Genomic DNA, 14,529 nt, shown 5'->3' on the forward strand with positions numbered 1-14,529 from the left:
GAGGTGCTAGGTTGAGGACAGGAACAGGTGGAGGGAAACACAGTACTTCCAAGGAATGCAAGTAGAGCAGATGGCCTTTTAGGAACCAGTGGGAGAAACATCATGTCTGTGCAGAGGACACTCACGCCAGGCTGGAGAATTTGGACACAATCCTGTAGTCAGCAAGAGCCACCGCTGGCTTCTGCAGGTTTGTGAGACTGGAGGCCATGTTCTCCTGGCAGGCTGACATGTTACTTTATTATAATAACATGACGCCGACGTGCTATGGTGTAGTCTCATCGGACACGAGCTGGGGCAGGGCCCACCAAGCCATCCTGATGACTTGGAGGGGTACAGTCCCTTGAGGGACCCAGGTAGGGGTGAGCATTTGAGCCAGAGCTCTGGGATTTGAATGATGACTCAGTCGGTGGCAGTTTGGTTCTGCACAGGAGCGGGGGTTCTGAATTCATATCTACTGCCCTGCTCTCCCTGCTTGCCTCCCCACCCTAGACGCATCCACATCACCAAGGCCACACTCAACTACTTGAATGGTGACTACGAGGTGGAGCCAGGCTGTGGGGGCGAGCGCAACGCCTACCTCAAGGAGCACAGTATCGAGACCTTTCTCATCCTGCGCTGCACCCAGAAGCGGGTCCGGGGGCCAAGGGCTGGGGCGGGGTTGGGCGGGGGCAGGGGCCTGCGGTGGACGGGGGGGACGATGGAAGAGCTTCGTTCCTTGGGGGAGGAATGTTTCTTGGCCTGCTGCTTCCTTCTCCTCTTACTCTTTCCTTGAGTCAAGTCCCGATGCTGTCGTGGTTCCTGCACCTCCAGAAGGACATGAGAGACACAGAGGCTTAGCAAAGGCTGATGGCAAACAGGAGATGTTTTCATTTTCCTTCTGTTGCAAAAATGCAACAGACCTCAGATCAGTTAGTAACAATGCAACAGAAGACCATGAGATGGACATGAAGCATCAGGGTATACAGTGTCCTTTATATCCATCTCGTTCCTTGTCTATTGCCTAAGTAGGTTGATCTTGCTCTCTCTCTGCCTGTACTTATATATCTCTGTTTCTTCATACTCTGTCCTTCCCCCCTCTCACTTTCTAGTCTTTCTTCTTCCTTCTTTTGTCTCAGCCCACACTTGCCAAAATATAAAACAGAATTATTAGCAGACTTCAGTGTTCTATTTTTAATAGTGTCATGTCCCATGTTCTTAATTTTTAAAGCAAACGAGAGCATTTTCTATTTTACCCACTTCATATTTCTCCCTAGATTTAAATGCCTTTTACTTATAAATTTTCCAATTGAATTAATCTATTGGTCAGAGCCCTTTGATAGAAAAAACTTCCCTGTTTCTTTCGTTAGGAGTTAGACTAAAGACAAAATTAAGCTGTGAGAAAATTTCAGTGAAAGTCTTGGAGACAGCAAAAGTAGATTTTTCAAAGTGGGCAGAATTGTTTGAGGCAGGTGCCCACCCTGTGAGGGACATCAGAGGGGTACCCCACCCTCTCTGGGCAGCCCAGCACATGGATCCTGGCTGCAGGGAGCGGGGTGTGGGGGGTCTTGAGGAGGGTCCCTGAGGGAGCTGTGTCAGGCCTGCCACAGACACCTGGGAGAGGGATGGGAGGGTGTAGGTACTTTGGGGGAAGTGCCTTGTGGTTTAGTTGACTCATTTTAAAGCATTTGCTTATTGTTTGGCTGGAGTATAAATGAACTGAAATTCTCCCAGGCCCTCCTCCCACACCCTTCCTCTCCGCTGGGCCCACAGGCCTCCTCATCCTGCCCCACCCGGGATAAAGGATTACCCTCTGCCCTGGGTTCTCTGGGTCTTGGTTCTTCTAGCTTGACAAGTGGTCCAGAAAAGATGAAATGGGACAACCCCCAACCCTAGCCCTAACCCAGAGCCATGTCTGCTGGAGCAGGCTATATCTCTCCCCTCTGCCTCCCTGATCTGAGCAGCTGCCTTCCCAGGCTCAGGGATGGAGAAGAAGGGAAGACCACCCTGTTCCTCCCAGGACCTCTCTAGCCCTCCACCTCTAGCTCATTTGGATGGATGAACAGATAGATTGTGGTTGGCACACGGAGAGCTGGCTGAGGCCCCGTCTGTGTATTTGTACAATGCATGTCAGCCCTTGAACCTCACGTTCTGATGATCCAAACCTCCCGAAGCCGCCTCTGAGCAGCAGGACCTGTTCTACTCTTCACTGTGCTAGAACAAGCCTGTTTTGAGGTAGAAATTGGAATCTCGGGTTTCTCTCCCTGCATCACTCCCAGGCACTTTCAGACCCAGGCTCTAACATTCTGTGCCAATGACAGATGTTCCCACGCCCCATGGCTTCCCAACAAGACCAACCTCATCATCCTGTCCTGCTGCTCCAGCCTGAGGCTCATAGCCCCCAGCCAGCGCTGGTCTGGGGAGTCTGGAGGGGCTTAGGATGATTTCTTGGGTGCACTTTAGGGCCCCAGGCTGTGCAGAGAAGGAAGAGGCCTCTGCCACAACTCCTACCTGGCCAGGCACTGGGAGAAATGAAACTTTGCATGGGCTTACCCAAAGGGCCCTGTCCGTGGGCTGATGCCTTTCTGTTGCTCTCCCAGAAAGAAGAGAAGGCCATGATTGCCAAGATGAACCGTCAGAGAACCAACTCCATCGGGCACAACCCGCCTCACTGGGGGGCCGAGCGCCCCTTCTACAACCACCTGGGTGGCAACCAGGTGTCCAAGGAGATGAAGCGGATGGTGAGCGGCTGGCGGGGCTGTGTATGGGCCGTACTCTCCAGGGCTGGGGCCTCCTGTGAGTGAGGGGACTGGGTCAGCCCCCTCATGTGGCCAAGGGAACCTGAGGAGCCACGGGAGGAAATGTTGGAAAGGGGTTCATCCTGACTTGGAACCAGGAGCCAGTGCACCTAACTTCCAGCCCCGGGCTTTTTTTGTGGGCCCCACCATCTCTTGGCATGCTGGATTTGACTTTGGAACAGAGCGGCAATGCCCCTTCCCCCTTCCCGCTTGGCAGAGCTTGCTGGTGCAGGCTAGACTCAGGGTCCCATAGAGCCTCCAGGGGTCTCTTGAAACTGTCTGAGGAACCCTGGGGAGTTAGGTGGGCACCAGCTTTTCAGACACCTTCCAGCATCTGGTACATTTCCCAGACAGCTGAAACATATACTCTGGCTCAGTCACCCAGAAAAAATCCCACTGCTTTTTGGCAGGTGCCAGGAGATGGTCTTTTTGCCCTCGGGGCTGAGAAACACCCTGCTAATTCCAGCCTCCCTGTGAGACCATCCGGACTGAGTGTGGGCTGAGTGAGCTGAGGCTGTGGTAGGGGCGCTGCCTCCATCTCAAGGGACCCTGCCTGCCTCGGGGGACAGACACCCTCAGCCGCCCCTGCACACACCGGGGACAGCTAATTCAGGAGGTGCTGCCAGGGTTCTATCAGTGAGGCTGGAAGGAAGACATCAGCGGGTGGGAAGAAGAGGGAGAGGGGTGACAGGAAGTCGGTTTCAGCAGCAGTGTTTCCTTTCTTTTTTCCTGAGAGCTTAGCCTCTACATCTGAACACACACCTCAGCTCAAGGGCAGCCTGATTCCCAGGCAGGAGTTGCCCATCCTGAGAGAGGGATGGGGTGTGTGTGTGTGTCCACTTAGTTCCCACAGATTCTGATCAAGGAATGGGAGGCATGCCACCCACACAAGGACCCCCACATTGGGATCTGTGGCTCAGACTGGGTTTAAGTTGCAGCTGCAGTGACTAGAGACTCCAAGAGTCCAGCTGAGTCGGCAGACAGATCCAGGGGTCTGAGGGAGGGCACAGTCTGGGGACCAGTCATTCTGCTCCTTGCCAGCTAGCCAGTAGTAAGTGATGAAGTTTTAACGAAAATGCACCAAAGTAAAAAATTGAGTTGAGTCAGGACCACCACTTTAACTTTTGACGGTAAAGAGGCAACTTGCAGGACACCAAGGTCATAATATAAGGCACAGAGTGGAGGAAGGCTGGCCTCTAGCCTCAGGGCTTTGAACTTGGACCTGGTCAGTGCCACCCAGGGCTCCAGGTACCACTCCAACTCCCTCCAGGCCCCTCTGCAAAACAACTGCTGGACCTTCTCTCTTCTCACCCCGGTTCTTTAACCATCCTCTGCAGACTCTGTACCATGTGACCAGGATGGCCAAGAGGTGAAAGAGAGGGTGAGAGGAGAGAGAGGGGGAAGACTGAGAACAGGATGCAAAGAGGGAAGCTCTCGTGCAGGTGGGAGGAAAGAGAAGCACAGGGGAGCAGGAAGACTGGAGAAAGAGGGTAAGGGGGAGGTGGAGAGATCTGGGAGAAGAGAGAAGAAAGCCATGCGGCGGGACAGAGGTGAGGAGGGAGAAGTACCAGCAGGCAGGTTACCTGCTGTCCGTTCTCTGTTTAAAATCTTCGGAAAGTTCTTTTCTCTAGTGATGTTTGGTATAAGTAGACTCTTCGGTTATTTCAGAGTCTCAGAGGAGCCAGTTCGGACTATAAGCACCTATTTGGCAGACACATTAATCATTGTTAGGACAAGAAGCCTTGGAAGAATTAGCAGAAGGGCCGTAATTGGGAAAGAGTCTCAGGGGAGACTGGCTGCAGGAAAGGTTCCTCGTGGTGTTAATTGCTTCGCCCAGAGGGGAGGAAATGGAAAGTGAGCAGAAGATAAGTGTTGAGGACACCCCTGTAGAAGGAGAGAAGAGGCTCCCCACCCCCCTCCTTGCTGGGCAGAGTTACCCAAGGGGCCAGCATCGAAGTACCATCTCCTGGGCCCCTGCCTGCCCAGTCAGAGTGTCCTGTCTGGAATACCATTGGCTTTAGGTGTTAAACCTGCCCAGAAACCCTGGAGAAAGATACGCGAAAAAGAGAGCTTCTTCCTGGACTTTCACTGAAGATGGGGTGGAGATTAGATTGAGGAATTAGACTGAGGAGTGACCGAGAGCAGTTAGAGGGTAGTAACTAGCAGTCAGAAGCTTCTTTCTTTAAATCTTGATCCATCTTTTACCCAGCTTGTTAAGCATAGTGAGGAGCTTTAGGCATGTGTCTTAAAGTCTCTAAGGTTATTTATTAATACAAAGGTTGGCAGGGGAGTGTGTAAGGTGAGGACTTGGGCCCCAGACAGAAACACTGGGCTGAGCTGCTACCCAGAAGTGCTGAGGCAGAACTGCAGGAACCCATCTGAGGACCCACCCTCCCTGGGCTAAGGACCACAGTCCTAGAGCTGGTGAGCAGGTCGGGGACTGGAACCCAGCCCGGTGGCCTGTGGGTTGTTTCTTTGTTTGTTTTTGCCATACTGGGTCTTCCTTGTGGCAAGTGGGCTCTTTGTTGGGGCACACAGGCTTTCTCTAGCTGTGGCTCATGGGCTTTTTGTCATGGTGCACGGGCTTCTCTTGTTACAGGCTCTAGAGTGTGCAGGCTCTGTGGTTATGGCATGAAGGCGTAGTTTCCCCAAGGCAAGTGGGATCTTAGTTACCTGACCAGGGATCAAACCTGCATCCTCTGCACTGGAAGGCGAGTTCTTAACCACTGGACCCTCAGGGGAATCCTGGCTTGTGTTCTCAGAGGCCTTTTGCTGTGGTTCATCCACCAAAGTGTTTTCTGACAGTCGTCAGCTCACCACTCCAACCCGGCACTCAGGAAGCCTAGAGTGGACACAGCTCCCAACAGCAGCCCATACACATGACCAAAGGAATGCTGGAGAAACTCAGAGACAGGTTTGTTAGAAACATGTCAGCTCTAGTTCTGAGCTGTAGAGACCAGTATAGGCATAACGTGGCTTGGACGTCCTCCGAGGCACCATGGCCTGTGGGGAATGGGCCTTGTACCCTGAGGGGTCCTGCCTGCCCCCAGATGGGGCACTCACCTGAGTGACCCTGGCTCCTCCAGCTTCGAGCAGGGACGGTGTGGTGGGCCAGATCCTGCAGCCGGGACGGAGGGCTTGGAGATTCTCAGAGGACAAGAAGAAGGGAAGAGCTACACTGGGCAGCCTGAGAGGCTCTCCGAGCCCACGGTCGGGCCCTTGGATGTGGCACTAGGGCCTGCCGAGGCCCCTGTGGGCCCCAAGCTGGTGGGGAGAACAGACACCTCAGTTCCCACGGGTCCCACGTCTATTCAGAGCCCGAGAGTTGGTCCTGGGGACCAATGTAAGTCCCCCTCCTCAGCGGGAATGAAGAGGGGTGTGTTCCTCTGGGGTTTGGGCCCCCTTGATGTTTACCAGCCCCCTGTCTGCCCAGCAGTATGTTCCACGCTGGATCGCAGGGACAGGAGGGCACGCTCTGCCCTCGTCCTGGCAACCTGAAGCTGCCTGCCCTGGGTGCTTATGTCTCCCTCACTGCCTCCCGAGTCCCACCCCTCCCCGTTTAGGGACCCCTCCATCCATTCCGTCACAGTCAGACCCTGACACACTGCTATCCTTTGTGGACTTTGTAGATGGACTCTAGGTAGGGCCTTGAGTTTGGTAACTCGTGAGGGCCCCTCCCACCCTCACCCCTGCCCTGTGTGAGTGAACATCAGAACATCAAGACAGTAGTCAAACCGGGGCAGGTTTGACTCCAGGTATCTCACCTCCTGGGTCCCAAGCCACCCCAGCCTTACAAGAACACAGATTCTCAGATACCAGAAAAGCTGTTTCAGGTAACCAGAGTTTCATGTTCCTAAGCTCAAAACTTGTGAACTCCCAGATTCTCTGTGTGCTTGGCAGTGGGCACGGTAAGTGTCCATGAGCTGTGTGTGCATGGGTGTGCACAGGCATGTGGGGATTCACTGACTTAGCAGTTTCTCTTATTTCCATCTAAGTAAGTGGGAGAATGGGGAGGGTACCCACCAAGCCCCTGGTGGCTCAGATGGTAAAGAGTCTGCCTGCAGTGCAGGAGATGTGGGTTCGATCCCTGGGCAGGAAGATCCCCTGGAGAAGGGAATGGCTACCCATTCCAGTATGCTTGTCTGGAGAATTCCATGGGCAGAGGAGCCTGGTGGGCTACAGTCCATGGGATCACAAAGGGTCAGACACAACTGAGCAACTAACACATATACACCAACAAGCCCATGGTCCAGGAGGAAAGTGATGGGAGGTTTGGAGAAAGACAAGGAATCAGGTGTGGGGACCAGAAGAGCTCAGACACATGGATTTTGCCAGTGGAGGAAGTGAAATCACAGTGCACCCCCAGTGTCTAGCACGGAGCCTGTCCCAACCCCAGCTGTGTTCACCAAACGAAGGAAGGAGCGGACGGCTGAGTACCGTGCTGTCTGTGTCCGAGCTCTGGATGAACTGTGGGCAGAGGATGAGCTGCAGCCCCCCTGACTTCATCCCCTCTGTTCTCACGCTCCTTTCCTTCTCTCTCCATCCCTCTTTTTCAGGGCTTTGAAGACCCCAAGGACAAGTGAGTCACGTGCCCTTCTTCACTCCTGCTCCTCAGTCTGGGGGCTGCCTCCAAGCTGCCCGGAGCTGGGTTTCTGTGCTCTGGAGAGGATGAGCTCAGGACACGCAGTCTTGGCCACCAGTGAACGGAGCCCATTGCACCTGAGAGACCAGCAGCTCGGGAGCCCAGGCCCCCGTAGAGAGGCTGGGCCTCAGGACCACCCGTTTATAATCTCCACTCCACACACACACGTGCACACACACAACTACACACACACACACACTCTGCATGTGTACCCGCACACACACACGTGCACACACACAACTACACACACACTCTGCATGTGTACCCGCACACACACACATGCACACACACAACTACACACACACTCTGCATGTGTACCCACACATACACACACGTGCACACACACAACTACACACACACTCTGCATGTGTACCTGCACACACACACGTGCACACACACAACTACACACACAAACACTCTGCATGTGTACACACACACACACACATGTGCACACACACAACTACACACACAAACACTCTGCATGTGTACCCACACACACACACACGTGCACACACACAACCACACACACAAACACTCTGCATGTGTACCCGCACACACACAACTACACACACACTCTGCATGTGTACCCGCGCACACACACGTGCACACACACAACTACACATGCACACACTCTGCATGTGTACCCACACACACACACGTGCACACACACAACTACACACACACTCTGCATGTGTACCCACACACACACACATGCACACACACAACTACACACACACACACTCTGCATGTGTACCCGCACACACACACGTGCACACACACAACTACACACACACTCTGCATGTGTACCCGCACACACACACGTGCACACACACAACTACACACACACTCTGCATGTGTACCTGCACACACACACGTGCACACACACAACTACACACACACTCTGCATGTGTACCCGCACACACACAACTACACACACACACACACTCTGCATGTGTACCCCCCCCCACACACACTCTGCATGTGTACCCGCACACACACACACACAACTACACACACACACACTCTGCATGTGTACCCCCCACACACACACACTCTGCATGTGTACCCCCCCCCACACACACACACTCTGCATGTGTACCCGCACACACACACACACAACTACACACACACACACTCTGCATGTGTACCCCCCCCCCCCCCACACACACACACTCTGCATGTGTACCCACACACACACACGTGCAGCTCCGAGGCTGGGGCAGGCCTTATACATTGGTCGCCAGCTCCTGGCCCTATCCCAGCGACCTGAGGGAGTATCTCCTTCTCTCTCCTCCACTTCCCTGTCTCTGGGGCTGTCAGAAATCCCACTCGAGGACTGGGCTTCACTCTAGAAGTAGAGTGTTTAGTTCAGCACCAAAAGATTGTGCACCATGTTTCCCATAGAGTCCCCAGAGTCAGGCAAGAGCAGCCAGGAGGCTCCCAGGCCTTGTGGCAGAGGTCTTACCTTCTGGTCTCAGCCTTTGATTTCAGGATGATGGTACAGCTGAAGAGTTAAGAGCAGAAATTGTTACCTGAAGGGGAAAAAAACAAACTTTTGATGATAATTCATATTATCATTATCATATATAACATATATGGGCTCCCCAGGTGGTGCTAGTGGTAAAGAAAACCCACCTGCCAATACAGGAGATGTAAGAGATGCAGGTTAGACCCCTTGGTTGGGAAGATCCCCTGAAGAAGGGCATGGCAACCTACTCCAGTATTCTTGCCTGGAGAATCCCATGAGCAGAGGAGCCTGGTGGGTTACATGTTTTATCATTATCGTATAATAATATATATACCAATAGAGTTAGAAAATCCTTATGGTCGGGGGCTTCCCTGGTGGTTCAGATGGTAAAGAGTCTGCCCACAATGCAGGAAACCTAGCTTCAATCCCTGGCTCGGGAAGATCCCCTGGAGAAGGAAATGGCAACCCACTCCATTATTCTTGCCTGGAGAATCCCATGAACAGAGGAGTCTGTCAGGCTACAGCCCATGCGGTGGCAGAGTTGGACACTACTGAGCGACTAACACTTTCATTTTCACTATGGTCAGTGAAGCCCCCACAACCCGCAGGGGCAGTTTTCTGAGAATTGGGAAGTTTTCTGCGCATGTAAGCACTTAAGCTTCTGGCTGTCCTGGTGTCACTCTCAGCTTCCCACCCCCTAATTAGGGTTGATCCAGCCCCTCTAGTGGGTCTGGGTACAGGGCTGAGCCAGCAGTCCGTCCCCCCCCCCCCGCAGTAGCGCCCCCTGGTGGTCAGCCTATCTTGTGCCTGCGGTTCCTTGCTCACCAGGAACGCCCAGGAAAGTTCGAACCCTGAGGATGAAGTGGATGAATTTCTGGGCCGTGCCATTGATGCCAGGAGCATCGACAGGCTGCGATCTGAACATGTTCGCAAGTTCCTCTTGACCTTCAGGGAGCCTGACTTAGAGAAGAAGGTACAGCACCCCACGTGGGAAGGAGGGGCCCCAGGCAGAATCAGGACCACGAGGAGGGGGGTCGAAGCAACAGGCTGGCTCCCTTCCCACTTCCATTACCATGGAAAGAGCTCCTCCTTGTTACCTCCATTTCCCCAGCTCTGACGCTGTCCTGACCAGGAAATGGGGCTTTTAGGGAGACTTTATTGGTGGAAAAAGGTAAATCTTAATTTCTCTGTGCCTCAGTTTCCTTATCTGGAAAATGGGAATATTTAATATACCTACCTCATAGCGTCAGTGAGGATTAAACAAGTCCATATGTGTAAAATACATGAAACAGTATCTGTCACATAGTAGATGTTCAATAAATATTGCTATTTGTATTATTGTTATTATCATTATAATGATAAATGGACCATCAGCTGCTTTTGGCACACTGGAACCTCAAAGTATTCTAGTTGGAAGGGGTGGTCAAGAGCTCTCTGTCCCCCTTCCTTAAATTGTGACTGAGAAAGTAAAGCTCAAAGTAGTTGGGTGACTTGCCCTAGGCCACCCAGTGAGGTAGAGACAGAACCGGAACCAGACAGGGCGGGTCCAGGGTCTCTGCTACACATCACAGGGTCTCCCTTGTGTTTGGGCAACATGGGATCATGTGAACTCATGATCGTGGCCAAGTGAGGCACACCAAATCAGGAGGGGGGAGCTATGAGAAGGGAACTTAGTCTGCTTACCGGCATAAATGGAACTGACTCATGCATTACCCTCTTTCTGCCAGCACAGCCATCCTTGCAGCTGGTTGATGTCATGGGAGGGGTGGGAGCTGGAAGTCAGGACCTTGGAGATGAGCTCTGTGACTCTTGACAAGCCACCTGGCTTCTCTGAGACCCAGCATGCTCATCTCTGAAACAAAAACAGCAGCAGTCCTGTGCCTGTTTCCTGGGGCTCTTGTGAGGATGTGCAGTGATGCCTGCAGGCTCCGGCACATGTCCTAGTGTGTAGGTGGTGCTCACGAACGTGTGCCATGATCGTTATGGATTCCTCTCATGGTGACCCAGCCTGCAGAGTTTCTGGTTTAAGACAGTTCAGCCGCCCTCCCCACGGCCACCACAGTGTGGTGAGTGGACTGATTTCTTGAGAGCTGTGGCCAGTGCTGCTTCTTGACCTGGCCTTCCATGTGTCGGGAGTGGGCAGTCCCGGCTGTGTCTGGGGTGAAGGGGGCTGGAGCAGACTGGCTGGGTGACCACCCCCTCACCCTGACCATGTCCTCTCAGTACTCCAAGCAGGTGGATGACCGATTCGGTGCCTACGTGGCATGTGCCTCACTCGTCTTCCTCTTCATCTGCTTTGTCCAGATCACCATCGTGCCCCAGTAAGTACCTCATCCCTTCCAGGCAAACTCTTCTGGCTTTAGGGGCTCCAGGAATAAAGAAGAGGTCATAGGAGATCAGAGGGGGGTGGGATCTGAGCTGAGTTTGCTCAGATAGAAGAGAAGTCTCCAGATGTGTGCTCAGGGGAACCAGGAAGCCGAGGTCTGCCTCCTCCCTGATGGGGAGGTGAAGTGCTCTTTGTGGGGAACTTCTATCTGGGAGCAAGCCAGCGCATGGGACACCCCTTCTCTCCACTTCATCCTCTCATCCTGTTTTAACACAGACCACTGTTGCCCACTGAATCACCCAAAGTATTCACCAGGTTGGTTTCTGTGTGACCTTTGGTTCTTGCAAAAAGTCAATGCATCTTCAAAAGATAAAGGTTGAACTTCCCGAGTGGTCCAGTAGTTAAGATTCTGTGCTTCCCACTCAGGAGGCACAGGTTGGATTTGGACTGCTGGTTGGGGAACTAAGGGCCCATGTGCTATGCCGCACAGCCAAAACATAAAAAATAAGTAATTTTTTTTTAAGATAAGGGTTTTCTGCTACTCTGAATATTTCAAAGAATGGACCTCAGATTCTGAAGGCTTCTCTCAAAGAGATGTTCCTGAACTTTTCTGAGGACTGGCCGTGTCCTGAGAGAGGCTTGTGTCTTCTGAGGGAACCACTCGGAAGTGAGCTGTTGGAAATGAAGTGTTTGTTAGACAGTCAGTCACTGTAGGCTCACAGCTAAGTGAGAAAGATAACCACTCCACATATGTATTTATGTATGTGTATATATATATGCATACATATGCATATATACACATCTTTTACTTTTCATTAAGCAATATTTCAAGCATACAGAGAAGTAATTAATGTAATCAACACCCACCCCATTGGTAGAACAATTGTTAATATTTTGCAAATTTTGTTTCATCTGCTTTTATCTGATTTTTTAAAATTGAAGTATAGTCGATTTAGAATGTTGTATTTCTGATTTTTTAAGGTAAATTTTAGACACAGGGACATTGTGCCCCTGATGAAACGTCAATCTACACCTGTTTTAAAGGCATTTTGCTTTTTAACCACCATGCCTCCTATACCAAACAAAACTAACCCCAGTTCCTCTGCAATCATCTAATACCAAATCTATGTTCAAATCTCCAAAATTGTACCCCTAAATGTCTTCTGCTTCTAATTTATTCATAGCCAGGATATACTCAAGAGTCACTGGTTGCATTTGGTTATGTCTCTTAAATCTAACAATCTAGAAGTGTCCCCTCACCCCAACACCTTCTGTTTTTCATTTTGAAATAATTATAAACTTATAAAAAGGTTGCAAAAGTACTGTGGAGGGTTTCTGTACATCCTTCATCTAGTTTCTCCTATTGTTAACAACCCACATAACTGTAGTACGGTAGTCAAAATCGGGAAGTCAGCATTGCAACGATACTATGATTGTCAATCTACAGGCTATATTCTCATTTCATCAGCATTCCCCCAAATGGCCTTTTTGTGTTCTAGGCACTGGGCCAGGACCCCACATTGGATTTAACCGCTGTATCTCCTTAGTCCCTTCTAGTCTGTGATGCTTCCTCGGCCTTTACTGATCCTTCATGGACTAGGCACTTTTGTTGAGTACTAGCCAATTAATGTGTAGAATGTCTTGGGCTTCCTGGTGGCCCACTGGTTAAGACTGTATGCTTTCAATGCAAGGGGCCCAGGGTTCAATCCCTGATCTGAGAACTAAGATCCCACAAGCTGCAGGCAGCCAAAAAAAAAATTTTTTTTTTAATGTGTAGAATGTCTCGATTTAGAATGTCTCAATTTAGGTTTGTCTGATGTTTCTTCATGATTCGATGGAGGTTATTTTTGACAAGAATCCCACAGAAGTGTCCTCAGTGCATCATATGGGGAGGTGCACACGTCATGGTGTCTTATTACTCAATGCTTTTTATTTTTTAATGGTGCTCATTGTTGAAGAGATGGCCCTTGCGTTTGTGTCTGCCATGACCCTATCAGAATACTGCAGGTGAAAACCAGACACCAGCAGCCTGCTGCTCCCTGGTTAGGCAGCTAGTGCCCATTGCCCCCTGCACTGAGGGTGTGCAGAGCTGGTGGGATTGTGGGTCTTTATGGCATGGACCTACGTTCAGTAATGAAATGGAGCTATAAGTATAATAAGCAACCTAGACTTTCTGTCCCATTGCAGCTGAGAGTCCCCTTCGCCTGGGTGCACAGTCCGCCTCCTTGCTGCTTCTCTTTTTCCACAGCGTGGCTTGGGGCTGGGATTTTGCAGATCCCTGCTCTGCCAGCAGCAGCTTCCCTCCCTCCTGGCCACAGCACCGAGCTGCTAAGGCATGGACAGAGGTCGTTCTCTGGCCATCCTCTCTCCAGGGAAGCCTTAAAAGCTACTTTAAAGGTCTTTCTTTCCCTCTGAAGAGAGTTCTCTCTGCCTGTTCTATTTGTTTAAGGCAGATAAGTGCTGGCTCCTGGGAGAGCCTGGAACAAAGACTCCTCCCTGGAGGTGTCCACCTGCCCTCTGTGTCCCCCACTTGCCTCTAACCTGCGGACAACGCCTGGCATCTCAGGCCATCTCACTCCCTGAAAGGGAGAAGGAGTGTCTGAGGCTCCTGTGGTTGGTGGAGAGTGCCGTGCCTCAGCCAGCTCCTGTCCCGGGAGAGCCGTGGCAGGCCCCAGATGGAAAGTCATCTGCAGTTCTCTTGTCCGAGGATTCTGGCTCTTGGTGAACATTAAGCTCACCTGTGATCTGCTCCTGTAAGGAGGGACAACGTAGAGAGCCTGGCAGGTTTTATGACTTTTGTTGAGCTGGGTGGGAGTAGGGGAACAGAAGGACTGAGCAGGACTGTTGTACAGCCTGACAGTGGGCACAGCTTTAGGGACTCTGCCCTCCAAAGGGACATGTCACTACTGTTTCTCAGAGTGGCTGGTTGTGTTGTTGACAAATGCATTTCTATAAATGATGGCCACTTATCAAATCAATGTTCCATCTTCAGAGTTACTTGTCAAGCCATGAGTGACTACCTGGAGGGAACAACCAGGTGATTTTTAAAATGGGTCCTTCCCAGTTAAACAAAGTGAGTCTATGGATAGCTAAGGATTAGGTAAAACATTGAGCAGGTGTCACCAGTTCTCCATTCAGCCCCGCTGTGGGCTGTGCTCCCCAGGAAAGTGACAGGACCAAGAGGAAGGGCAGGAGCCAGACCATTACGGAGGAGGGTCCTAGATCGGCTCGTAAGGCTCTAATCTCCCCTCGGTGAGTTAGGAGCCAGGCACCAAAGACTGGGCAGTGGGTGCAGGAGAAATGAGCAAGTTCTGCTTCC

General features: G+C 51.5%; 1 protein-coding gene across 2 annotated transcripts in view; it reads left to right on the plus strand.

The window, feature by feature from the left end:
• ADCY5 (adenylate cyclase 5) overlaps nt 1-14,529 on the plus strand; it is a 156,723-nt gene that overhangs the window by 112,831 nt on the left and 29,363 nt on the right. For both annotated transcript variants that reach the window (XR_009696986.1, XM_061167001.1), the window contains exons 7-11: nt 490-631; nt 2,577-2,717; nt 7,331-7,353; nt 9,713-9,857; nt 11,108-11,205. Coding sequence is in view for 1 of the 2 variants with exons in the window: in XM_061167001.1 (XP_061022984.1) it covers nt 490-631; nt 2,577-2,717; nt 7,331-7,353; nt 9,713-9,857; nt 11,108-11,205 (549 nt within the window). In the remaining variant the exon portion in view is untranslated. The remainder of the gene's footprint in view (nt 1-489; nt 632-2,576; nt 2,718-7,330; nt 7,354-9,712; nt 9,858-11,107; nt 11,206-14,529) is intronic.

This window comes from Dama dama, chromosome 19 (assembly GCF_033118175.1).
Source record: "Dama dama isolate Ldn47 chromosome 19, ASM3311817v1, whole genome shotgun sequence".
NCBI lineage: Eukaryota > Metazoa > Chordata > Mammalia > Artiodactyla > Cervidae > Dama > Dama dama.